The following is a 25097-nucleotide window of genomic DNA, read 5'->3' as shown; positions in this document are numbered from 1 at the left end:
ATATAAAAGTTTTTTAATAATAAACTACTTATTTATGATTGTATTGCCTTTTTAAATATTTTTATTTAGGTTTTAAAGATAAAGAATATTGAGGTAAAAATAATATAGAGTAATAAATAAAATAATATACATAAAAATGGGATTAAATGGTCGTATTATTGTTTACAGAATAAGTGAACTTCCTGATAATTCTTTTTTTGATTTAAAGCGGGACTTTTTTGTTGAATAAATCAAAAAAATATCTGATAAAGAAGTGATCTTAGGTAAATTTTTGATTTCTTTATTGTTCTTTCTTATTCCTTTTGAAAATCTCCTTCTCCGCCTGGAATTAACTTTTTAAATTTATTTTAATGTCATGTTAAAATAAAAAAATATATTTATACCATGCAAATTCCATTTCCATTAAGTAAAAGTTGTTTATGTTTCTCCAATGTTCCTGTAGAAACATTACTATGTTAAAATATAAGCTAAATATTGATAATAATTAAAGAATCCATTTACTATTCTGTTACATCTTCAAGAACCATATCTTTTAATGATAAATACTAAGAAAATAAACTAATATAGAACTTACTAACATAGTCGTCAAAACCTAACAAAGTTCCAGAGAATTCTGTGTTTCCCTTCATAATAATCCAGATTCTTGAACCTACACACTTGTCCACTAATTCTATTGGAATATATTAAAATAAAATGATAAAAAGAAAGATAGAAAAATAGATTTTTTACCGAGTGGAAGAAGTGTGGATGTTGACATATTAGAATTCAAAAAATATATGATCTAATGTTTGCTTTTTGGTAATTATAAATGGTAAATTTCGAGAGATGAAACCTCGCCTGAATGTTAAAAAAATTAAAAGGTTTTGTAAGTATAGAAAAGTATAAAATTAATAAATATAATAGTAAATAAGTAGATTTCTGTTATTTGTTATTGTTAAAAATATTTTTAAGGACTAAAAAATTATTTTTTGCGGCTTAAAAAAGGATATTTTTGAAGATTAAAAAATCATTGAAGTTTTTAAGAATGTGCCACATTTTATCATAAAATAAAGTAAACTTTAGTGATATACTTTTATATTTTTTATGATTTTTTGGGGAGTTGGATTAAATAAATAAGCGAAGGATATTTAAGAAATTGCTTTTGAAGCTTTATTATGCAAAAATTATTGAATATTGTATGTTTTTATAGGAATTTTTCTGTGAGATCTGAAAGATTTGCATTTTTTCTGAAAAAAAAGGTTATTTATTCATTTATTAAGATGTCTGTTCAACGTTTATCATCTACATGTTCAAGTGAAGAAAAAATTGATGTTTTCCCCAATAATAAGGATTCAAAACAAATTGTTGAACCGAAAAAATACCGTTATTGGAGTTATTTGGATATTAAGAATAGTCGAGGTAAACCTCAAGCTAAGATACATTATATTTTGAAATTATCTGGAGTACAAAATGCAATATCTCTCCTTAAAGGGCCGTATCTTGGATTTGACATGGAGTGGAAGCCCCATGGAGATTCTAAAATTGCTATTATTCAATTGAGTGATGCAAATTCTATTGTATTATTTCATTTATCTCAAATGGATTTAGAAGGTAAATGATCTTAGTTTATATGTTTGTCATTTATGTTGAAGGGACATTTCCTGGTCCTCTTAAAGATCTGCTGGAAAATCCTTATTTTATAAAATGTGGTGTCGGTGTGAGAAATGATGGTTATAAGTTATATAAGGATTTTGGTATTATCGGGTCTGGATTTTTGGAATTAAGTCAATTAGCGATTACCGTTGATAAAGATAAATGGGATCCTAGTTTACGTCTTATAGGCCTTACAAGATTGGCCGAGGAGTATCTTGGAAAACCTCTTTTTAAAGGCAGTGTAAGATATAGTAATTGGGAAGATGAACTAATTTTTAAACAAATGCATTGTATAAATATTTATTTATATTTTTTGATTTTTCTAACTTTTTAAAGATGCTGCTACAGATTGTTTTGCAGGACTTAAAATATTTGAAAGACTTAATGATTTAAGACAATCTTCTGATGTCCCTTTAAATATTCCAGAACTTATTGATATGCATTTAGATCCTTCTGTTATTGATGATATCCAAAAAAAAGAGAAAAATATATTATTACAGCTTAAAAAAAATTTATAAAAATTCTAGCGAATTTATAGATAATCTAATATTCGAAAAATCCTTTTTTTATGTAATTCATTGATTAATTCTTATGTATGGTTTTTTTATAAAGTATATTTTTGAGCTTAAAATAATCAGATTGTTTAATGAATGTTTATTGAAACAATGTTAATTAGAAATATATTATATTTTTATCATTTTAATTATGAAAAGAATGTTAAGTTTAGCGAAATTATTTTGGTATCTTATTGTTTTAGTTTAAAATATTTTTTTGTTTCAAAATAAATTTAGGATTAATGGAATTAATTCTTTTGTAAATTTTTTATTAAATTAAATATTTTTTAATGAATAAACTTATGGTTAATTTAAAATAATGAAATCAAATCATTTACTCTTAAATATTAGTGTTTAATTATTAATAATATATCTTAGCATAGAAATTAATAATATAACTACAATTCCAAAATTAAAGTAGTTAAGATTTTAATATATTTAATATAAATACAGAGTATTATACTTTTATTAAACTTTATGTAAGATATTAATTTTTTAAACTTTAAAATTGAATGATTAAAATAATATAAAATGTGGTTTTTAAAGAAATAGTTGCATTTTGATATATTAATTTAGATTTCTTTGAAGAGTTATTTAAATAAATGACTTTAATACTTAGAGAATGAATTTATCAAAAAAAAAGATTTTCATTTAATATTTTTAGACCTTGTAATGAACTTTTTGAAATACCAAGAGCCGGTTCAATCTCTTGAACATTTTTCTCACCAAAAATAGAAAGTGCAGCAAGACCAAAATAGGAATGCATTACATCTAACATATATTAACAATTTAGATATTAATTCTATGAATAAACCTGGATGTTCGCCTTCAGATTTTATAAACCCTCCTATACTATGAGTCCTATTTAAAAGGAATCCTTTACAGGATTCTTCAGAGATTAAATCCGTATCGCCTTGAAGACACTTTTTATATTAGAATAACATAATGAATTTTAGTTTTATACTTTTAATGCCGCTCCAACCCAAAAAGAATAACAAGTATCAGAAGATTTATTTGTTCTACCTGAAAACCCTCCATAATCATCAATATTTGATAATTGTTTTTTCAGCAGCCAATTTATAGTTTTTTCTAAACATAAAGATGATAGTTTTTTATTTATAAAAGGTGACATATTTTTGAGTAAACTAAGTGAAGCAATTGCACAATAGGTATACCCTGCTTTAAAATAGATTAATGTATATTTTAAGAAATTAATTGCAACTGTTACCATGCGACTCTTTTTTTGGATTCTCTGAAAATCCATGGTCATATGACTAATATTAGTTATATACATATTTAAGTAGATAAATAAAAAATAAAAAACCTACTTTACAAGATTCTATATATTTCAGAAGAGATTCTATATGTATAAATTTATCTATATTTTTGCATCCAAGGATATAAAGAGTAGCAATTGAACAATAAGTAAATCTTATATCTGTTTTTTCTAAACGTTGTATATTTTTGTCACTTCCTAAACATGGACGAAAACTTCCATCTTTATTCTGTAAATGTACAATTAATTGTATGATATTTTTCTTATTTAACCTTTTCATATCATCTTTAAGAATTAGGAGAATACATATTGCAAAATATGTAGAAACTATATGCACTAAATCATGACATGAAGGTTGAAAAGATTCTGTTGTAGGCCAATCACGAAATCCATTTGATACTTGACATGAATATATCCAATCTATCCAGTTTTTCCTTTGTAAAGATGTTGTAGACGTTTCTAATGAACCAAGAAGATCAAGCGAACAGATACAAAAAAAACATATACTCATTCGGCTTGTATCTGAAAATAAATAGTCATGCGGAAGCATTTTTAAATGTCGTAAATGAAATTTTGTATGTTTATCAATATCCAAAGACATTGATAATTGAATTTTAGTATAAGACCAATGTTTTTAATCCAAATTTTCCTTTTTTTGAATAAAAAAACACTTTTACCAATAAAAGAAAGATATATTGATATAATAATATTTTAAGAGACTTATTTCTTTTATCATTAGAATTAAAGTAAAATAATGCCAGTAATAAAAAACAGTATTAAAAAAGCTTATTAAGACAAATGGATTTAGTTAATTCTGCTTTTTCGTAATCATATACTAAAAATATTCGAAATAATTTATTCACAAATATTATTAATTTTATAAAAATATAATTAAAATCCTTATTTTTTTTAATTAAGAGATATATAGGAAGGTTAAAATATAGTAAATCTTACTTTTTAGTTCCTCAGTAATAAATATATATATTTCTAGTTGTCAAGTGCACATATATATGTGATTAACATTTATATAGTTTGAAGTTTAAAAATAAAATTAAACAAAATGTTTAATATTTTTATTAAAATATAGTTTATCGGAAGATGAAATAAAAATTCAAGGTTTTATTCTTTTATTAAAACATTTTTGAAAGAACTCAATATTAGACATCTGAAAATGTTGAAATATTTGTATATAATAGACTACTTATAGAAAAAGAAAAATGCACAAAAAGGCATCAACAATACATGATGATATTAGAAATATAAGTTTTTTATATTCATGTAGAAAAAAACAGAGATATGCAATATTAAAGACTTTCAAGTTGCTGATTAACTTCATCCAACTCTGCTTTGACATGTTCATATTTTCTAGTCATTTCTTCATATTTTGCCTCAATTTCGTCACGTTCTTTTTCCAATACTGATACCCTACGTTCAAAATGTTCTGTTTTAACGTCCATTAGTCGTAATCTTATAATATTTTAAAATTTTTCTAAAATTAACATATTATTGCTTACGCATCTGTTGTTTTTCGAAGATTTGAATCATTTAATTCAAGTTCCTCTTCAAGAATTTGGATTTTTTTTTGAAGACATTCACTTATATTACGAGATCCTGATTCATCTTCTACTGCCGTTTTTACTTCCAATAATTGCGCTTCCAATCGTTCAATTTCACCTTCTAAAAGTTCATTTTTATGCATTAAACTCACACATTCTTGTTCCTTCAATGCCAATTCATATTCTAATTGCTTGATCCGAGCTGCTGCTTCATCTGCTCGTCCATTTGCTTCCTCTGCTTCCATACGTAACAAACTTATTTTCTATTATTTATATAAATATATATCCATCCAATCCCGCACAATTTTTTAAAACAAGCCCCCCTTACTTAAATATGTTTCTAATTCTCAAGACTCCTCTTTAAAACCTCTTTATTTTCTTGCAAATCTTGTGCGTTTAAAAAATATTAACTCACCTCTTTTAACTTTTCCATATTAAGTGCTATTTAAATACCAATTTCTATCATGAAAATACTTCAAAATCTATACTGTTTTCTTTCAAAAACTTGTTAGAAATGATGTTTATATGTATATTTACTTACCTTCAGCAGACAGAGATTCGTGATTTCCCGTTTGTTTTTAGTATTAACCCAATACCTTATCCTAACCCTTGTTATTTTTATTTATTAGGTAAAGGGTTAGGGTTTAAGTCTGATTTCTACTTATCAACAAACGATTGCAAATCTTTGGAAAATAATAGTTAAGATTTATAGAAAAAAGAATAAAGATTTCTTATAAAATTATTGGTATTTTCTAATTACTTTATTTTTTTAATATATATATGTTTTTTAATGAATTTAAGTAATAGATCTATTTAATTCACAGAATTAAGTTTATAAAAATATTTTGGAGCTTTTATCTTAGGAAATTATAATTGGAGAATTTGAATTTTTATATCAGTGTTTCTTTAAGGAGTCTAATTGCTAGTATAATATAAATATATATTTTATTTTTATGCGTGAAGATAAAGAAAATATTGTTGTAAGAGTAGCACAAACTCCAGTAGCAAGAGGAGATTTTTCAGAAAAAGCAGGGTATATAAGTAATTTACAGAAACAAGATGCGGTAGGATTTTCAAGGACGTCATTTGTTACTCCTCTTGGTAGGGTTAATTGAATTTTAATATTTTTTGTCTATTAGTTAATTCGATGATTGATAGGACCTCGCCAAATTCTTGGAGGCAAAGACACAAATGTTAAAAATATGGCTGTTTCTGTATTAGGGGAAAAATCGAGCTTATTAAATACTAATCGGTTAATTAAAAATAAATGTTTATATGCAACATCTACAAAAAAAACAGAAAACAAATCAATTCATAAATCTTTACATGAAAAAAATACTATTGTCAATCCTTTTAAATTAAATGAGTCAACATTAATAGAAAATTTTGAAAAAGTTTCGGATCCAGAATATATGCCTCCTAAACCAAAATGTAATGAAAGATATTTCTTTTTCATAATTGTTGTTCATTACTAATGAATATTTTAATAGCATTGGAGGAGAATATTCCTGGATTTTCACCCGTCGACTTGTCAACATTGCAAGTATGGCCGCTTTATAAATCCTATTTTAATCGGCTAGACGATCAAGGTCAAAGTGAATTAGAAAAAAATCAACAAGCTATCCTTGGTGAATCATCTTGGAAATTAATTAATTCTCCAGTTCAACCATCAGATATTTGTATTAAAAAACAACAAAAATCTATTACTAAATTATATGGCTATCAAAAACCAACTCTGTCTTTTCAACGTAAATCTAATACAAATCTTTTATCTAATTTTACTCAAAAACCTGATTTTATTAATCTTCAAAAACAATTTGATTTATCTTTAAATGATTTTGGTTTAACACAAAACGAAATCAATCCTCTTGATGATTCTTTAATCTTAGAGGATCCTTTTCCTTTTGAATTTTAATTATTTGCTTACTCATTACTAATTATTTTTTTTATTCTTATTTCATTTTCAATCTATTTTTTACACAATTAAATAATGTCTATCTATTATAAAATATTTTCTTTTATTATAAGTCCAGTTAATATCTCTTTAACTCGTCCTTGACTTATATTTATTAATATTTAAGGCTGATTTTATACAATCGTCATTCGATGGCACGACAATGCTTCACTTTGTATAATATCTTGTATTTTCTTGTGTTATTAATAAATATCCATAAGATATCTTGCTTTGAAGATACATCTCCTTTCATTTTTTATAGATCTTATAGGTTTTTAAGAAGGACTTGAATGTTTTATTTTAATAAATATAGTTCCTATCAGTCGGTTTTTTCGGATCATGTATCAACAACGCTTTCAGGACATGCTTTTCAATCTTTAGTAAGAGCTTCTATTGATTGTGAATCAACATATTATGTTTTTGTGTTGCAGCCGGGTTTACACGCAGATGATTTAAAACATACAGTAATGCCATGGATTAAAAAATCTATTGATATAGCTCCAGAACGCTTGGTAGTTCCATATGGATATGGTGATGTAGATGTTGAAAATATTATTAAATATGTGGAAGATAAATGTTATATATACAGTATTGTAATTGATTCACAAAGTATGATTTTTCACAAATAAATGTTTTGCTTGATATATATTGACATATGATTTTTATCTAGGCGGAGAATATCCGCTATTATATAATGAAACTGAGAAAATATTGGTAGTTCAGTTTCCTCCTATAGTAGGTACTTTGGAGGAACGAAGAGATTTATTAACAAATCATGGTATGTTTTTTGAATCTAATTATAATAACGAATGACGAGGAAAGATTTATTTCTTCATTATCTATTGACTTCATTGCCCCATGGATCAAAATATTCTATGATTTATATATCTACACCTGGTCCTGTAATAATCCAACATCGAGATGCATCTGTCTATTCGACACCTATGATTCCTGTAAAATATAATTCCAATAATCCTAAAGGGTTATTTTCTAGATATTCGTTTTTTTCTGAAGGAATTTATATGATGTATTTATAATCTGTTCTATTTTATATTTTTACTTACATTAGATATAGCTGGATAATATTGTTTATTCTTTTTCCTATATTTATAATTGCTTTAACTGCGATTTCTTCTATTAAAATATCTTATGGTTCATTTGAATTAAAAAAGGACGTTATTAAAAAAAATAAATAGATAGTTTTGATACTATTTATATATATTACAATTTATGTTTAAAACACGTGATTTCATTTTTAATATTGATTAATATTCTTAATTATTTGAATCATTGCCTTAAAAAGACCATATTTTAGTATCTAAAAGATTAAAACTGTCATTTAATTTTTTAAAATCTTCTACCTCTGTCTTTTCCCCCTGATCCTATTCGAATGCCATCTGGACTCCAATCACAAGCAAATACTTCATCCACATGCCCAAATAAATCGCATTTTAATTTTTTTTCATGAATATCCCATACCTTTAATGTTGTGTCTTTTGACGAACTAACAAGCATTCTAGAATCGTTCGACCATGAACACTGATATACAGATGCAACATGTCCTCTTAAAGTTACTATAAATCTAAAAATTTAAGATAAATTCAAAAAAAATGAAATATTACTCTCCAGTTAAACCATTCCAAATTTTTATAGAATTATCAAATGATGCGGATGCAATCCATTGCCCATTTGGTGAAAACGAAACATGATTAACTAGATTTTGATGGCCTATAACCATATATATTAAAATTTTTATTTATAAAAAAATACCTGTTAATCTTTTAATTGGCTTAACAGATTCTTCTGGATTCCAATAATACATAGTAAAGTCATCGCTGCCTGTAACTAATCTCTCTCCTTTATTTCCCCCATATGCAATAATTTCATCATATCTTTTTTTTGCTTTTGATTTCATTTCTTCAAAAGATGATGGTATGATTCCAGTATAATCATAAGCGCCTGTTCTTAGAACAAAGTCAGTAGATAATGCCATAGTATTAACCCAGTGTGCATGAGCTAATAACGTGTGTAAAAGTTTTCCCTTAATATCTATCAAATAAAATATAAATAAAAATATTATATTTACAGTTTTTCCATCCCAAATTTTTACTGTCTTATCATGAGATGCTGAATAAATCCATCCATTTCCACCCCATTTTACACATGATATACTCGATTTGTGGCCAGATAATGTTAATAGTATACATCTTGAATTAATATCCCATATTTTAACAGTAGTATCTTTAGATGAAGATGCAAGGCGATACGAATTCTCTGTTGATCTAGAGTTATAAGAAATATAATTTAAAAAAAGGAAATCATTTACAGATGTATAGGTTCCCATGATAATGATGTTATCCATTTTGTATGACCTTTAAGTGCTTCTCCGACATTTTTCCCTTTTTCAGGATCCCATAGTCGAATCTATTCTCTCTTTTAGCATTAATAATTATTTTAAAATAAATATACGGTATTGTCCATACTTCCCGATGCAACTAATTTTGCATCAGGAGACCAAGATATACAAAGAACCCAATTTGAATGTCCTAATATATATGTAAATTTATACAAATATTATTAAAATAACCTTTTAAAGTATGTAATGGTGTTCCTGTATCGCAATCCCATATTCTAATATTTCCATCACCGCTTCCCGTTGAAAAATAAGAACTAGTTTTTGGAGAAAACTGTGCACAAAGAATTTCTTTATTATGTCCGCTTATTGTTGCTGTACATCGATTGATAGCACGAACACGGAAATTTTCTTGTGGTATATATATCAATGTTAACTCATCCTCCGTCGATTTTAAATTATTGTGAAATATTGAAGAGTACAGATTTTCCTTTATTTCGATCCATTTTCCATCTATCTCTGCTGAAAATAAGTATGATATTCGTTCGTTCTTTTTAAATTATACAAATTGCGAGAAAAAAATGAATATCTTACATTATTTAAAAGTTTATTCAAAAGTATTCCAAGATCTTCTAAGGATATATTCCCTGGAATTAATGTAGACGGTATACTACTTATTCCATCTAATCCTTTAAATCGACAAAGGACACTTTGAAAATGTTCTGGAATTTCAACAGAAATAGCATTTTTTATCGGACTTTTTTGTTTCCTCAGATTCAATGGAGGAAGCGTTGCCATTTTTATAGTATTTTTATTGATTAACAATCTTTATATTATCCATTTAATAGATAAACTTTTATCTTTTTTTTTTTAAGTTGCGATCACGTGCAATATATCAGTAACAATCTTGATGAAGTACTAAATATTGTCTATTAAATTAAATAGGTTATTTGGAGGATTTTTTAATGGAAATTATATGAGAAAAAAGAAATTTATGTAATGTATTTGTGCTATGTTCCTTAAAAAAACGAAAAGAATATGTCAATTATTCATACAAAAGAACTTTAATACATTTCGGGTTTGTATTATTGGATCAGGCCCAGCAGGGTTTTATACAGCAGATAAATTGTTAAAAAATATTCCAGGATGTTTAGTAGATATGTATGAAGCTTTTCCTTTTCCTTTTGGATTGCTACGTTTGGGTGTAGCACCAGATAATTTTGAAATAAAGGTAAGAAATTTTTGTAATTGATATTTTTATATCTTGATATTATAAAAGAATCTCAAGAACAAGTTTTCAAAGGTTGGTGAATATGATGGATTTCATTTTATTGGGAATGTTCGTGTTGGAAAGGATATTTCTTTACTCCAGCTTAAACCTCATTATGATTGTTTAGTTATGGCCTATGGTGCTTCTGAAGACCGTAAATTGGGATTGCATTTGGAAGGTACTCTTCGAGGAATATATTCTGCTCAATCGTTTGTGGGATGGTATAATGGACATTATGAATATCAAGAATTAAATCCGGATTTAGAATCTAGTGATGTCGCTGTTATTGTTGGTCATGGAAATGTGGCTCTAGATATTGCAAGAATTTTGCTTAGTGATCCTAATGTTCTTTCAAAGACGGATATTACTAAAAGGGCATTAGAGGGTCTTAGAAGAAGTAAAATTAAGCATGTAAAAATTATTGGACGCAGAGGTCCATTACAGGTTAAAATATTAAGTTCCAGAAATTGATTTTTATTTTAATTTATAGATGTCTTTTACAATAAATGAACTTCGAAAGCTTATGGAATTATCAAATATATCCTTTTCTACGCCAAACTTGGATTCATATATTAATCAATATGTATTACCTGAAAATCTTACACGATCTCAAAAACGGCTTTTTGATCTTTTATTGAAAAAAAACAGTTTAAAGCCTGATATGACTAATAGATCATGGTCTCTTGAATTTTTACTTTCTCCATGTAAATTTATAAAGGATGAATCAAAACTAAATATTTTATCAAGTGTATTATTTGAAAAAAATATACTTAAAAAATGTCCTAATAAAAATATATTAAAAGCTGTTGGTATTGGAGAAACGGTTAATATAAATACTAGTTGTTTAATCCGTAGTATTGGATATAAAGGTATAGCAATTGAAAATTGCGGTGATATTGGCATTCCCTTTGATAGCGATAGAGGCATTATTCCTAATATTTCCGGAAGAGTTTTATCAGATAGTGAGGGAAAATTTGCTTATGAGCTTCCTGGAATATATACAAGTGGATGGATAAAAACGGGACCTGTAGGTGTGATAACAAATACTATGTATAGTGCTTTTGAGACAGCTAATTCTATTATTGAAGATTGGAAGAGTAAAAAACCGTTTTTAAATTCTACTAGTAAAGAATCTAGACATGGATTTAACGCTCTTTTGCCTTATTTTAAAGAAAAAGGTATTCGATTTATTCAATGGAAAGATTGGAAAAAACTTGAGGATTTAGAATTTAAAAAAGGAAAAGAACTAGGAAAAATGAGAGAAAAATTTGTATCAATAAATGAAATACTAAAGATTTTGGAATGATATTAAAAACTACTATTAGATTTTCTATTAGGGTATCTTTTATACAAGTAATTTTTATATTTAATTTTTATTTCAGTGCATTTGCGTTTCGCATCAGCTTTTAATCGATTAATACATTGTTTAATAATTTTTTATATTATCAAGTTTATACTCAGGTTTTAAGATTATATATTAATTTGGTTATATTAAAAAATATAATTTTATATTCTTATTTATAATCATTTTGAAACATTAAATCATACATAAAATCTTTTAAAATAAATTAATATTTTTAAAATAGTTTTCAATAATCATCAATTTCATTTTAAAAGATATATTGTAGCATAAATATAATTAAACTTAACAAAATTAAATATAATCTTATATATCTTTATCGTAATATTTTAATTTAAAAATAAATAACATTTTTTTATATAAATTCTTACTTTTAAATGATTTTTTAATAAATAATCTAATTATCTTTATTCTTTTTCTTTCCTATTAAAGCTATAAAAAGGTTTTATATGCTCTTACTGGATAATAGTCAATATTAAATTTTTTGATTTTTTGTTTTATATTTAAAATTATTTATAAAAAATTATTTAAAATATAAAAAAATATTATTCTTTTGTCTGATAATCTTTTTATTTATTTTACTATAAAAATGGTAGATTCTATCAATTTTTTGTAGTGTTTCTTTTTTACTAAATTCTATTAAGTTAGAAAATCGATAGGTTAACGATAACGACCTGATAAATTTCAATAGCAAAAGAAAATTGTAGCAGATAAGATAGGATATTTGGATTCTTATACTTAAAATCAGATAAAATAATTAATAATTCTAATTTTATGAGACTAAAGTTATTAATATCTCTTAAACGAGGAATAAAGGATAAATAATTGAAGAATTAGATAAGGTCCACAGAGGACAAATGGAAAATTATGATGAGATATATAATGAAAATTATGGGCATGAACACTGTGATGGAAAACAAGGCATTAGAAGGGGTACAGCAAGATGTGAATCATGTGTAAAAATTGCACAAGTTCGAGAAAAATGTCGTGCTAGTCGATCACGAGTAACACATATGATCCATGAAGAAAATGCGGGACCAATGGCTGATATTACAAAGAAATCATTTAAAGAGTATATAAGATTATGCGTACGAAGGATCAAGAAGTTCGCAGCTACAGGTTTTGCTAGAATTAATGCATTCAGAAAAGATGATATATCAAATATTGTTTTTGTAATGGTAGATAGAACAAATAGTCGTTCCCGTTGTTCATTTCTTCGAATTGATTCAAATGGTAATACACAAAGAATTCCTAGAGATTCTATTCTTGGAACTAATCTTCTTAATTCATTACCAAATATTCTCACATCATCGTCAGATCAGCATAGCTGCCGCCAAAAAATAACTCATAATCCGGTTTACTACCCAAATTCTCACAAAAGATTACATGCACCTCAACGGCTTCGGTTTAACATTGCTTCTCCCATATTATCTATTCAATCTACAGAATCGACACGTGTTAATATTTCTAGAAAATGCACAACACCTTTTGATGATGGCTATGATGCTAATAAATTCAACAATTCTTCAGATGAAATATCAGATACTGCGACTTCTCAGATATTTTCTACAAAAGCACAATTATCACAATTGTCCTTTTTGTCCAATAATCAAACAGATTTAAATACACCTACACCATGCCCCGTAAAAAACGTATCTTCAAGTAGTGTCTTAAAATGTAAGATTTGTAAAATTTAGAAAAGAAACTAACTATTTAGCTAATTTTATGTTTAACACTAATTCTGCTACATCTACTCAAGAATCTTGCAATTTTGATAAAGAGATGAGATATATGCGTCTTCAACATGCTATATCGCATGAACTTAGAGATCTAGTTGCTGCTAGTCATGGTTTAGAAAATCGTGATAATTCTGCTTTCAATAGTACAAAAACTATCAATACTTATCCACCTATTTCCCGAAAAACTTCTATGATAAATTCAAAAAGATATGGAAAAATATTTTCATCACCAGAGAAGAATTTCCTTAATCAATCAGAATTTGTATATTTTTCATATAATAACAAACTTGCTAAAATATACTAGTTCTTAACACCACGCAATTTAAAGATGAAAAGTCGCTCTACTTTTGCTACTGAACCAATTGATTTTCAAATACCAACGTTAGATTCTGCTAAATCATCTATAACCACATTTGACAAAGGAAGCGATACTTCTCCACCTTTAAGAACATCTACTGAATCCACAGTTGTTTCTTCTACAACAGCTTCTATAAAATGCCAAATTTTTTCAAAAATTGCAAAAGGAAGAAATGCTCTTATTCCTCCTAAGCTTTCTGCCTCAAATAATATAAATAAAAGAACATCTTTAGCTAGCAACACAAAACTAAATAAAGGAAATCTAGGCACTGTTAGTAAACTTATTGAACTTTTTGAGGGTCTTACATGGAACGAAGAAAAAAAGCAATCTAGACCAGCATAAAGAATTTTTAATAATATTTATAGCTTTATACAACAATTAGGTTTCAATCATCCAAACAAAACGTTACTTACAGCATTTGTTCCAAACGATTTAGTCATGATTTATGAATTCATCTGTTTTTATGATGCTGATAAATATGCTTCAGTAAAAAGAAATAATGCATAGTTTTATATATTCACAATTCATGTGTTTTTCTTAAATCTATGCTTAGAGGATAACGTTGTGTTCATCTTCTAAACAGCTTTTTCGATTCAAGCTTTTTTATTAATTTACTGGTTTGTCTAATATTCTTTAGGAAATATGCAAATATGTCATATTAAATAATTCGGCTATTAAAATCTTTTTCAAACTTTGATAAACATAATATATTTATTATATATTAATTGCTTTATTCATCGACTTTGGATTTCAATTAAATTCATTTGAATTTTTTTATATTATCATTTTCTCTTTATTTTTTCTCTGGTTATTTCTTTGTTGTCTTAACCTCTAATTTCACAATTAATGTCCAATAAAGCATAGACAATATTTTTCAAAAGCCTCAATTACCTCTTGATTTAAGCACTTTACGACTTTTTTTTTCAAATCATTACATTTTCCAAAAAAATGGCTAATAAGATTAGATTCGTGGCATCTTTCTAATTCTTTCATAAGTTCATAGCAATCTACTGAATATTTATATTTAAATTTTATAAAATAGATAAAATACCAGGATGTTTATGAGCTGATAGAGGTGGATGCATTGTTTTTTAAAAAAACAGTTAATCGGTACCTGAAAATATACTTTATCGATAGTCTTGACTATTTTGTATTCAAGAGATGATAAAAAAGTTAATTGGAAAAATGTCTATAATACACTTTTTTGGAAAAAGACCACATGCATGTTTAAATTTCTTTTTTTTAATGCAGCAATATCGTTTTAATATTCAACGTTTATTTACAAAAGATGCGTTGGAGAGAAGAATTTTCTCTGGAATTCAGCCTACAGGTGTTCCTCATATAGGAAATTATCTAGGTGCATTAAAACAATGGGTTGATATTCAGAATAGTGCAGAATCGTCCACTATATTATTATTTTGTATAGCAGATTTGCATGCAATTACTATGTTAAAAAAATCAGTTGTATTAAAAAAATATAAAAGAGAAATGTTTGCTTCTTTAGAAGCAATAGGAATTGATATGAAAAGATCTATTGTGTATGAACAATCATCAGTAAATTGTCTTTTTATTTGATTTAAATTAACTATATAGAAAAGGTTTCTTGTCATTCTGAATTGGCTTGGATACTTAACTGTGTACTTCCTGTTTCACATCTTCAGCGTATAACTCAGTGGAAAGTATAATTTAACATATATTTTAAATAATTTTGTGATTGATTATAATAGACAAAGTCTTTGCTTAAAAATAGAAATTCTGTATTAAATCTAGGACTTTTTGCTTATCCAGTTCTTCAAGCCGCAGATATTCTTTTATACAGGTAAATTGAGACAATTAAATAGAAGGGAGTTTATTTTTTTAGGACAACAGAGGTGCCAGTAGGCGAAGACCAAATTCAACATTTAGAACTTGCTTGTACGATAAGTCGGCTTTTTAATAATGCTTTTTCAAAAAATATATTTATCCCTCCAAAGGTTACTTTAAGTATGCATTATTGTCTATATTCTGATAATTTAAATATTATTTTAGCACCTTCAAAAAGAATTATGTCTTTGAGAAATCCTTATAAAAAAATGTCTAAGTCAGATCCAGATTTAAATTCGAGAATCTTAATAACAGATCCCTTGGATGTCATTGAATCCAAGATTTCTCAAGCTACAACAGATTCGTATTATGGAATTACATACGATCCAGATAAACGTCCAGGAATTGCTAATCTTCTTCAAATTATAGCTTCTTTAAGTCATCCAAGCTCAGATCCTATTGAAATTGCAAAGGATAATGCAAACATTAGTCATAAGGCGTTTAAAAATTTAGTCGTGAGTTCCATTAATACATTTTTTTCTCCAATACGTGAACATTATCAATCTATCATGGCTCGAGACATTTTTTCATATATTGAACAAAATAAAATAGGAGCACAAAAGGCACAGAAGTTAGCACTACATACTATGGATCAAGTAAAAATATGTACAGGTCTTTCATAATAGAATAATTAGGTTTTAATCAATTTTTTTAATTAAAACATTTTGAATTACGTTAAAACAATTTATGGTTCTTCATAATGATAAATGGAAGAAAAAAGCCAGTAAAAAATATCATAACAAGCGTGGAACAGCTTTAGGTTCAGATTTAAATGAATCGTCGGCAAGAAAAATAAATATTTCCTCTGAGGATAATCATCATAATTCTGATGAATTATTATCCAATAGTTGGAAATATGAAGGCAAGTATTTTCTTTTTTTTTTTAGGAAAAGTAAATAATTATGTAGAAACAATTATTTCTGATGAAGATATATGGGTTGATTATACAAAAGTTTTAGCAAAAGAGTTTACGTTACCTGAGCCTGACATTATTTCAAATGATGAACTACCGAAAAATCGTTTTGGGAAAGGAAAACTGGTATATGAAGATGCAGAAAATGTTTATCATTTGCGTCGCCAAGTAGAAAATGAACTTTCTTTAAAAGAAATAAAAAAAAAATATAATTCCAGAGTTAAAGTACGTACAGTCAAAGGACTTTGCTTAGACATGGAGAAGTCAGAATCTGACATTGAAGATATTGATGAGCTTCTAAAAAAAACGGAGTTTGTTGGTTGGATTATGTTGTTTTAATTTTTTTATTCTAATTATTTTAAGAAAAACAAATAGATGATAACATTTCTCAAGAAAAATCTATACAGATGAATACAATAATTAAAGACAAAGAATTAGAAGATTTCTTAGATAAGTTGTTAAATTAAAATTATAAACATAATTATATTTTTATAAAAAAATATATAGCTCATATAATATAAAATTTTATCAAAAAATTAAATCATATTAAATCTTAGATTTATTTTAATAATTATATAACTGCAAAAATTAGTTTTGAATAAATATATCTTGAAAAATGCGTAATTTTCGAAAATAGAATAGTTCCTGTTATAAATTACGCATTTTAGCTGTTATATACATTGTATTTGTTTCTTTTTTAAGAATTTTGAAATATATTTTTTGAGTTATCAAGTAAATATTGTATACCGATATTTTTAACTTGAATATCCACAATATCTCGTGTACCTTTTTCATCTCTTAGCAAAGTAGGGGAGAAAACTACTGCAAGATTTTTTGAAGGCATCTAATAAACAGTAAGATATTTTCTATAGTATTAAGGACCAACCAAATTTTTATCTGAATGTTCAATTATTCTATTAAAATTAAAAATATTAGAAAACATAAAAACTATAATTTACCTGCAGAGATGCGATATCAAAAATTCCAAACAGTCATAATGTGCTTTAGGAAGAATATTTAAAACATTTTTTACTGATATTAATTTTTCCTTGGAAGTCTTATCAGAAGCTAAGAATATTAGATATATATATCTTACAAATAATTACATAGTTCTACCAATAATCTCTAAAAATGGTATATAGATTTCATAAGTAATAAGAGGATTTGGAAGTTTACGAAAATATTGTTTTAATACGCTAGTTACAACACTGATATCCTCAAATACGGATTGAGATAAATTATCAATATTATTATTATTAAATGCATCAATAAGTATACGCATCTGTGATGCGCTTCCAGATTTACGATAGATGCCTTCAAAAAATATTCCTGTTAAATATGAATGATATTAAATAATAGAATTTCAAAAATATTACCTCTTTTTTCTACTTCATCAATGCATTTCGTTACAATAAATGGAATGTTTCTATTTTCTGCCTGAACTTGTTTTGTTAAATCATTACCAAAAAGAGTTGGAACTATAATATCTTCATTACAAATATGAAATAAACTATGAGGACATACCATGTAAATTCACTGAACTTGATACATATAACGAAACATTTTCATGATATGGTAAATATTCCATACTTCTATTACAATTAGTAGTAATATCACCAATACATTTAATATGGCAAGGTATCCCGCATCCTAATATATTAAAATTATAGATATTATTATTCAAACTTTATACCTAAACATCGCATTTCATTACCCCAAAGTTTATTTCCACAATAATCACATCTAGTAATTCGAAGAAATGTATATGTAGAAAATGTATGCCTCAAATTATTAGATAACGATTTTTTTAATGTAAGATTGGTTAAATTGGTTGAAAGATTAGCATCTTTGCATCCATTATGTGTATCACTTTCAGATGAACGAATTTTATTAAATCCTTTAACAAGATTTCTAGCTAACGAGCTGTTTTTCTTCCATGAAGATATTTTGGATCCTAAGACGCGAGTATCATTTTTATCATGTGCTTTTGAAGATGAATTATCATCACTGGATTCAGTATATTCTAATTTAGTTTTCTCACTAATTGGTGTAGAAACACTTTCTGTAGGTGAAATTAAATCAAAATTATCATTATTCGATTTCGGCACAGATGTAATTATTGGAGGTAATGGTTTTGTATTCTGATTGTCAAACACAATGTCTGCTTGTGGAGAAATATATGTGGAATTCTTATGAGCTCGAAATTGTTCTTGAATTTTTTGTGTTAGTTTATCATTTAAATCTTTTAATTCTGATTTTTTGAAACTTAATTGATGAATTTCCTGGGTTATTTTATTTTTTATATTTAAGAGTTCTGTATTTTTCTTATATAAAGCATTCCTCTGCAAAATAAGTGTTTCTATATCTGATTGAAATTTATTTTTAAGACTTGTTAACGATATCAACAATTTTGAAACAATAGAACCATTAAAAATATCATCTCTAGATAAGACCCTTGCTATAATTAGCTTCAAATTGTTCTTTTAGGCAATTTTATACCTGTTTTGATTAATTAATTGTTCGTTTTCAAAAATTTTTAGTTCTCGAAGAGTAATTTCACATTTTGCATCGAGTTCTGCAAGTAATGCTTTTTTTTTTAATATATCTCTATCTAACATGATAGATTCATTATTTATCTAAAAAAAATGTAAATTAAATATTAAAATATTAAAATACATACGACTTTCACTTTTGATTCCTTTAATTGAGATAAATTTATAGTTTCCTGTGAACCATCTTCATAATTATTCAGAGTCTCATTCAAATTATTTAAATTTATATATGGTGATAGCTGTTGAAATTCATGAACTCGAGATTTAGAGAAAATATTATACTTTGATGTCTTTTTTTTAGATTCACTAGCACTTCTTCTATGGCGTATAGCATTTAATATTTTTGAATATGATTGATTAAAATGATGTTTTTGTGTATTTTGGTCTTTAACATAATTGTTCTGGTAATCATAAGTATTTTTTTGAAATGAGTGAAATTTTGAATAAATTGCATTCGAATCCTTTGAAGATATATTAGAAATCTCGAAAGTTAATGGATTGATATTGGTCTCCTCTAATACAGAATGTTTAATAAAAGATTTTGATGATTCTAGATTGCTACTAAATGGAGATGTTGATGTTACATTAGAATGATTTGATGGAGTTTCAGATTGATTATCATAATTACGATCTTGTTTAGGCAAAGTAACAAAATCCTGATTTTTTGGATTATTTTTATTATATGATTCAAAGCTGAAATCTTCAAATTTATTTGTCTCATTTGTAATAGACGAAGAATTAGAATTGATGTTTTGTGTTTGTATTCTTATATCAAGATCATGTAGAAAATCTGATTTAAAAGAAAAGTCGGAAGGCATATCTTGCTTAGAATCAGATTGTGTATTTTGGAAAACGTCTCCTATGGAAGTAGAATAATGATTTCTATTATTCTCTGTCAACGAGGTGCCGGAAATACTCTTCTTTTTTTGAGAAATTAGTTTTTGTTCTTCGATATCCTCTTCTTTAATACTAATATTTTTATCATATTTTTTTGTTTTAGAAAATTCCTTTAATATTCCTTTGATATGTTCTTCGTCAGTATGCTTGGCAATTTCCTGAACACTTTTTGTTTTTAATGATTCTTGAAAATTCGGCAATTCTATAGAACTTCTATGATTTGATAGTGAAAGAGAAGTATCAGAAGAAATTGTAGTAGTATTATTTTTAATTTCGTCTGTATTAGGAATATGCTTAGTTTCTAAATTTATACTAGTTTGGGAGATATCCAAAAAAAAATCTAGAGGTGCAAAAGGTGGCCAAATAAATGAATGCCTTTTTGAATTCCTTTTAGGATTCAGTTCTTCTTTGTTTTTAAATTCAGAAAAGACTTTATTGAAATTTAAAAGTTCTGTTTGTTCTAAGAAAATCATAAACAATTTATAAATATATTTAAAACAATCACCTATATTAAGAAAAAGATCTATATATGGTTTCTCTACTGGCTTATCATTGACAGTAACTTCAGAACCCTGGAATATTACTAAATAAAAATTATTTAAGAAAAAAATTACCATAGATGTTTGTGAATTAAGCCGGCTTAGAGTAGAAGTGCTAGGAATAGAAGGAAGAGATTTATTGAAAGATAGCGAAGGAACAGATAATTCTATGTCTCTTTCATTTTTTTTATTTTGCGTAACTTTATTATTATAACAAGAAATACAATAAATTCTTTGATTAGTTTTGGCAAATACGAATTCCTCAATCTTTTTCCCGCATATATTACACTGAAAATATTCAGAATGATAGCTTTCGCTTTCTAGATTTATATAAATATAGAAATACAGTATTTCTAATGATGCTAAACCTGTTGTAATTGCAAAATCATCGCTATGTTTATTAGATATACTAGAACTACATGAACATTTTTCACAGATTGGATTCCTATCATATAGAAAAAAAAGACTTGAATCATGATTTACTTGTGCATTACATTTCATACAACGAAAACTAAATATGTTAATATTTCACTGAATACCTAACTCCTTACCAATTAACATGCCAAATATACCCTCCAAATGCTACAACTGACCCTTCCTCAATTATCTATAGTAGTTAAGATTCTTTTTATAAAATCTAGTCGCGTTTATATACCAAATTACATCCATTACAACTAGGATCCAAAATTTTAGAATCTTGATCAAGTGATTGATAGCCAGAAACATCTATGAAATTTGTTTCTAAAGAAACCATATTCTATTACAATGTTTTGTTGAAAAATCCTACTATTTATGATTTATTTTAATAGCCTCTTCATATATAACTTTTTAATATTTCCTCTATCTCTGTATAAAGATTCTCTTAGTTGTATCAAATGAACCTAACTCGCGTCAATTCGCGTTTCTATTCTTATAAGTCTATTAAATTATTGATTTTTTTTTAATTTTTTTACTTCAATTTTAAAAAGTTGTTTTAAATATATATTAGAAACCGAATTTTTTATATAATCCGAAGTGTAATAAAAATTAAACATATATTTTGCACTTGAAAGAAATACAAGATTTTTATAGAGTATTCTCCTTTATATTTAAAGATTACAAAATAAATAATAGTAAAAAAATTATCATATAAATGTTTCTATATTCTTAAGATATAAACAGTAAAGAAATGTATTTTTATATTTTTTTAATTAATAGATTTCGAAAAGAAAGAAATGTCTGTCTTTAATAAATATCTATTAACATTATAAATATTGAAATATTTAAGATTTGTAAGTAGATTTAAAAACTAAAACAAAAAAGTAATATATAATCCAACATCAAAATTCCCAAAACTTCCCTGTTGAAGCAGAAACAGGTGGAAAAAGCATAGAATTAAAATGCGAAAATGAATCATATGCTTTTAAACGCGATACTTGTCCCGCGTCTTCTTTAAAACTCAGATGCAATGGAATGCGATGTTGCATGAAATACCGAAATATTACATTAATAGCTAAATCAAGATATGACAATTGACTTTTAGGAAATGACAACCGAAACACATGATACCTGACATTCGGATATGCATTTGTATTTACATTATTAGGAAAAGATGTAACCTCAATGCAATATTTCTTACGAATATATTCTACAACCCAAAACTTATATTCTTTAGATTCGATTATGTTATCCAAAGCCTTACTAGATACTATACAAAATTTATATTCATCAATAATACTTTTCTAATAATAATTAGCATATTTATAAGTACGGGAACGGGCATTTGCCATAATCATGTCAATAGCTCTAGGAACTTGAGCTTCAGATCCAATAACAGTAATATAATCTTTATGAAGCTCATTGTTTGGAAAGCGTATTACACAATTTGTACTCTGTTCAACGTTGTGAATAATTTTGTTACTTCTATTTTTGAGCATTTTATGATAAACGCAAGGAACATAAATGTTCTCAGAAATAGAATCTTTGTCCTATTTTATATTAGCATCGCTCAAAGCAATTAAATATAACTTGCTTTATAATTTGCCATATTCATCAGAGTCTCTTTAAGTTCGATAAGATTTGCTGCGTTTTTTGCTGGACATCTAACCAAAACATTGTCATCTGGATAATTATGATGTCCTGGTGCAGCAAGAGCACTGGTATTTGAGAATTTGACAAAAACACCATATTGTCGCATAACAGATTGGATAGTGTTACCACGAATACCGATCATTCGTCTATGATATTCTTCAGGAATATAAAACGTAATTTCTGTAGGGAATTCATCTTCAAGCATACTAAGACAATGCATTGCTTGCTCAAGATTTTCCGCAATGATATCAATATAAAAGCTCCTATTAGAAAAAGTATGCAATTCTACAATAACACCAACATGCTTTCTAATAGCATTAATCTTCCCTTCTTTTTTACCCTGAATGAATTCATGATACTTGCTAGAAAATTCCACTGTAAAACGTATTTGTTGTGGTCGGTTCTAATATTATATATTAGTTATACGCATTATATTGTGTAAAGGCTTACCTGTACATTAGGAATTTTTGAAATACTTCTAACGACTTTTTTAATTTCGTCTTTCATGCCTGCAATTTCGAAACAACCATGTTTATATATTATTTCTACAGGATGTTTTTTAGTAATTTCCAAAAGTATTTTTTGAATCTCCAAATCAGTAAATAATAATTCGTAGTTTTGCTGATTAGAACGGGGAAATATCCAATAAGTAGCATTATAATAATCGGACAGCTATAGTTTATTTAGAAACAGCTATACCACCAAAAAAACTAACCAAACTAATAAATGAATCAATTGTATTGTCAATAAGATGATCATGCGTAGAAAAAACATCTATTTCAATATTTTGTGATCCAAGCATTGGAAATTTGATATAAGAAACTAGTATCATGAATATATTATAAAACACTGATTAAGAAGAGTAACCATTATTATCCATGATATTCTTTATATCATCCAGTTTTTTGATAAGCAACCAATCTTTTTTAGATGCCACGATAACAATTGTCTTTGATATAAGAGTAAAGGATTGATACTAAAAGCCCGATAAATCTCTTTGAAAATAAATAAATAAATATACCGCTGCATATATTCTTTTTTCAGCGTTAATAATGTTTTCCCTTTGTCCTGTAACATAAATCTCATCGGACACAAGTGGAGGAAGATGTCGTCTAATACTTAAGACATTTGCGAATGGCATAGGCATATAAATATTCGTAAAAGTCTCTTCCATAATATTTTTAAGATTTGAACGTTTTCGTCCACAGATTAATGGATGAAATCGAGGATTAATTTCAAGTTTTTTTACTTGCATCCCCATCTTAAAATAAATCAATCATACAACACTTAATTATTTTTTTATATACGCACCAACATATCCAAATGTACGAATATTTTAACTAACGCATATTCTAATGATGCTACGTCTCCCGAAACCAATACAGAAAGAGTTACATCATCCGGCAGCATAATTTTTTTATAAATCGGGAGTGTTATTGAGATCCCTCCTAAGTTGGTTTCTGTTTTAGACGAGATTAGCGTATGCATTGTTAATAATGATACGTCTGATTTTAAAATATAAATGCTTGTTCCAGTATCCAAAGCAATTTCATCAAATCTTGTAGATAGCTGAGGATCTATAACGCCTTCTTCACTTAATAAAAGGTATCTCGAGACAGCAATACAAGCTTGTCGCTAAAATAAACATGTTAATTTATGTTTATTTTAAAAAAAAAAACACATTATTTTACCTGAGGTAAACATTCCGAAAATATCTTCTCTCTGGTCTCAGCAACATGATTACTTTCACCTGAAAGAAAAATCTGCACAAATGCAGCATCTTCTTCATCTAGGACAGACAGAGGTGGTAATGACTGGACCGCGTGAACCGCTTCTACCATACCAGATGCTTCCCAACAGTGTTGTGCCATCCGAAGAACATATGGATCATGATTATGATAGTTAGTATTTGGTGAAAGACCCGCCGCAGGATAAAGATTAAGAGAATGCCGCGAAAAAGAATAATAACACTTCTCTAAATTAGGAGTTGCTGGAAATGAAGGCGGCAAAGCAAAGGCTAAGTGAATCTTCTGCGGTACATGCCTAACACGCTCTGTCATCCTCAGGTTAAGAGACGTGTTGTTGTGATCCAGAGAATTCTTCTCTATGCAAAAAAATTATGGTTAATCTCGTTGCATCGAGAAACCGCGCACACTGGACGGTTCGAGAAGGGTGCCGAGAAAATTCGAAAAATGTCAAGATAAATAATGA

The 25097-nt window shown here is 27.0% G+C and overlaps 14 protein-coding genes across 14 annotated transcripts; 7 read left to right on the top strand and 7 right to left on the bottom strand.

Annotated features, from left to right (window-relative positions):
* Positions 1–293: 293 nt before the first annotated feature.
* PNEG_02643 (hypothetical protein) lies at positions 294–757 on the bottom strand (the record flags this gene model as incomplete). Its single annotated transcript, XM_007876472.1, has 5 exons — positions 294–332; positions 384–450; positions 502–529; positions 575–670; positions 730–757. 5 exons carry the CDS (start codon positions 755–757, stop codon positions 294–296), a joined length of 258 nt encoding a protein of 85 aa, XP_007874663.1.
* Positions 758–991: 234 nt separating this feature from the next.
* PNEG_02642 (hypothetical protein) lies at positions 992–2150 on the top strand (the record flags this gene model as incomplete). Its single annotated transcript, XM_007876470.1, has 3 exons — positions 992–1590; positions 1632–1922; positions 1969–2150. Exons 1-3 carry the CDS (start codon positions 1155–1157, stop codon positions 2148–2150), a joined length of 909 nt encoding a protein of 302 aa, XP_007874661.1. The 5' UTR covers positions 992–1154.
* A 667-nt stretch (positions 2151–2817) lies between these two features.
* On the bottom strand, positions 2818–4096 carry PNEG_02641 (hypothetical protein; the record flags this gene model as incomplete). Its single annotated transcript, XM_007876469.1, has 5 exons — positions 3515–4096; positions 3415–3460; positions 3151–3365; positions 3001–3109; positions 2818–2957 (listed from the first exon to the last, which is right to left on the bottom strand). The coding sequence occupies exons 1-5, from the start codon at positions 4061–4063 to the stop codon at positions 2818–2820; spliced, it is 1059 nt and encodes a 352-aa protein (XP_007874660.1). The 5' UTR covers positions 4064–4096.
* Positions 4097–4766: 670 nt separating this feature from the next.
* On the bottom strand, positions 4767–5511 carry PNEG_02640 (hypothetical protein; the record flags this gene model as incomplete). Its single annotated transcript, XM_007876468.1, has 3 exons — positions 5434–5511; positions 4977–5281; positions 4767–4929 (listed from the first exon to the last, which is right to left on the bottom strand). Exons 1-3 carry the CDS (start codon positions 5449–5451, stop codon positions 4767–4769), a joined length of 486 nt encoding a protein of 161 aa, XP_007874659.1. The 5' UTR covers positions 5452–5511.
* A 460-nt stretch (positions 5512–5971) lies between these two features.
* PNEG_02639 (hypothetical protein) lies at positions 5972–6949 on the top strand (the record flags this gene model as incomplete). The annotated part of the gene is made up of 3 exons (XM_007876467.1): positions 5972–6119; positions 6177–6449; positions 6509–6949. 3 exons carry the CDS (start codon positions 5972–5974, stop codon positions 6931–6933), a joined length of 846 nt encoding a protein of 281 aa, XP_007874658.1. The 3' UTR covers positions 6934–6949.
* Positions 6950–6989: 40 nt separating this feature from the next.
* On the bottom strand, positions 6990–10123 carry PNEG_02637 (hypothetical protein; the record flags this gene model as incomplete). Its single annotated transcript, XM_007876465.1, has 9 exons — positions 6990–8290; positions 8334–8554; positions 8595–8700; positions 8743–9013; positions 9059–9254; positions 9299–9396; positions 9442–9518; positions 9560–9875; positions 9920–10123. The coding sequence occupies 9 exons, from the start codon at positions 10121–10123 to the stop codon at positions 8268–8270; spliced, it is 1512 nt and encodes a 503-aa protein (XP_007874656.1). The 3' UTR covers positions 6990–8267.
* On the top strand, positions 7125–8206 carry PNEG_02638 (hypothetical protein; the record flags this gene model as incomplete). Its single annotated transcript, XM_007876466.1, has 5 exons — positions 7125–7243; positions 7286–7581; positions 7643–7750; positions 7795–7999; positions 8048–8206. The coding sequence occupies 5 exons, from the start codon at positions 7125–7127 to the stop codon at positions 8166–8168; spliced, it is 849 nt and encodes a 282-aa protein (XP_007874657.1). The 3' UTR covers positions 8169–8206.
* A 156-nt stretch (positions 10124–10279) lies between the features above and the next one.
* On the top strand, positions 10280–11901 carry PNEG_02636 (hypothetical protein; the record flags this gene model as incomplete). Its single annotated transcript, XM_007876464.1, has 3 exons — positions 10280–10556; positions 10605–11039; positions 11086–11901. Exons 1-3 carry the CDS (start codon positions 10338–10340, stop codon positions 11899–11901), a joined length of 1470 nt encoding a protein of 489 aa, XP_007874655.1. The 5' UTR covers positions 10280–10337.
* A 911-nt stretch (positions 11902–12812) lies between these two features.
* On the top strand, positions 12813–14394 carry PNEG_02635 (hypothetical protein; the record flags this gene model as incomplete). Its single annotated transcript, XM_007876463.1, has 3 exons — positions 12813–13632; positions 13673–13956; positions 13999–14394. The coding sequence occupies 3 exons, from the start codon at positions 12813–12815 to the stop codon at positions 14392–14394; spliced, it is 1500 nt and encodes a 499-aa protein (XP_007874654.1).
* An 80-nt stretch (positions 14395–14474) lies between these two features.
* PNEG_02634 (hypothetical protein) lies at positions 14475–15137 on the bottom strand (the record flags this gene model as incomplete). The annotated part of the gene is made up of 2 exons (XM_007876462.1): positions 14475–15059; positions 15104–15137. 2 exons carry the CDS (start codon positions 15135–15137, stop codon positions 14896–14898), a joined length of 198 nt encoding a protein of 65 aa, XP_007874653.1. The 3' UTR covers positions 14475–14895.
* Positions 15138–15237: 100 nt separating this feature from the next.
* On the top strand, positions 15238–16538 carry PNEG_02633 (tryptophan-tRNA ligase; the record flags this gene model as incomplete). The annotated part of the gene is made up of 5 exons (XM_007876461.1): positions 15238–15606; positions 15651–15731; positions 15780–15871; positions 15914–16035; positions 16081–16538. The coding sequence occupies 5 exons, from the start codon at positions 15238–15240 to the stop codon at positions 16536–16538; spliced, it is 1122 nt and encodes a 373-aa protein (XP_007874652.1).
* A 64-nt stretch (positions 16539–16602) lies between these two features.
* Positions 16603–17295, top strand: PNEG_02632 (hypothetical protein; the record flags this gene model as incomplete). The annotated part of the gene is made up of 3 exons (XM_007876460.1): positions 16603–16762; positions 16803–17147; positions 17192–17295. The coding sequence occupies 3 exons, from the start codon at positions 16603–16605 to the stop codon at positions 17293–17295; spliced, it is 609 nt and encodes a 202-aa protein (XP_007874651.1).
* Positions 17296–17525: 230 nt separating this feature from the next.
* PNEG_02631 (hypothetical protein) lies at positions 17526–21570 on the bottom strand (the record flags this gene model as incomplete). The annotated part of the gene is made up of 14 exons (XM_007876459.2): positions 17526–17672; positions 17715–17742; positions 17788–17896; positions 17945–18157; positions 18205–18306; positions 18353–18478; positions 18522–19282; positions 19328–19464; positions 19509–20737; positions 20783–20849; positions 20892–21136; positions 21185–21327; positions 21368–21423; positions 21472–21570. The coding sequence occupies 14 exons, from the start codon at positions 21568–21570 to the stop codon at positions 17526–17528; spliced, it is 3462 nt and encodes a 1153-aa protein (XP_007874650.1).
* A 565-nt stretch (positions 21571–22135) lies between these two features.
* On the bottom strand, positions 22136–25003 carry PNEG_02630 (hypothetical protein; the record flags this gene model as incomplete). The annotated part of the gene is made up of 9 exons (XM_007876458.1): positions 24578–25003; positions 24198–24521; positions 23908–24147; positions 23754–23862; positions 23602–23708; positions 23337–23558; positions 22828–23289; positions 22583–22783; positions 22136–22537 (listed from the first exon to the last, which is right to left on the bottom strand). Exons 1-9 carry the CDS (start codon positions 24944–24946, stop codon positions 22136–22138), a joined length of 2436 nt encoding a protein of 811 aa, XP_007874649.1. The 5' UTR covers positions 24947–25003.
* Between the last annotated feature and the right edge of the window lie 94 nt (positions 25004–25097).

The sequence above is a fragment of the Pneumocystis murina genome (genome assembly GCF_000349005.2).
Source record: "Pneumocystis murina B123 chromosome Unknown supercont1.7, whole genome shotgun sequence".
NCBI classification, from domain to species: Eukaryota; Fungi; Ascomycota; class Pneumocystomycetes; order Pneumocystales; family Pneumocystaceae; genus Pneumocystis; species Pneumocystis murina.
The sequence above is the reverse complement of the archived record's forward strand: the minus strand, read 5'-3'. Positions and strand labels throughout refer to the sequence as shown.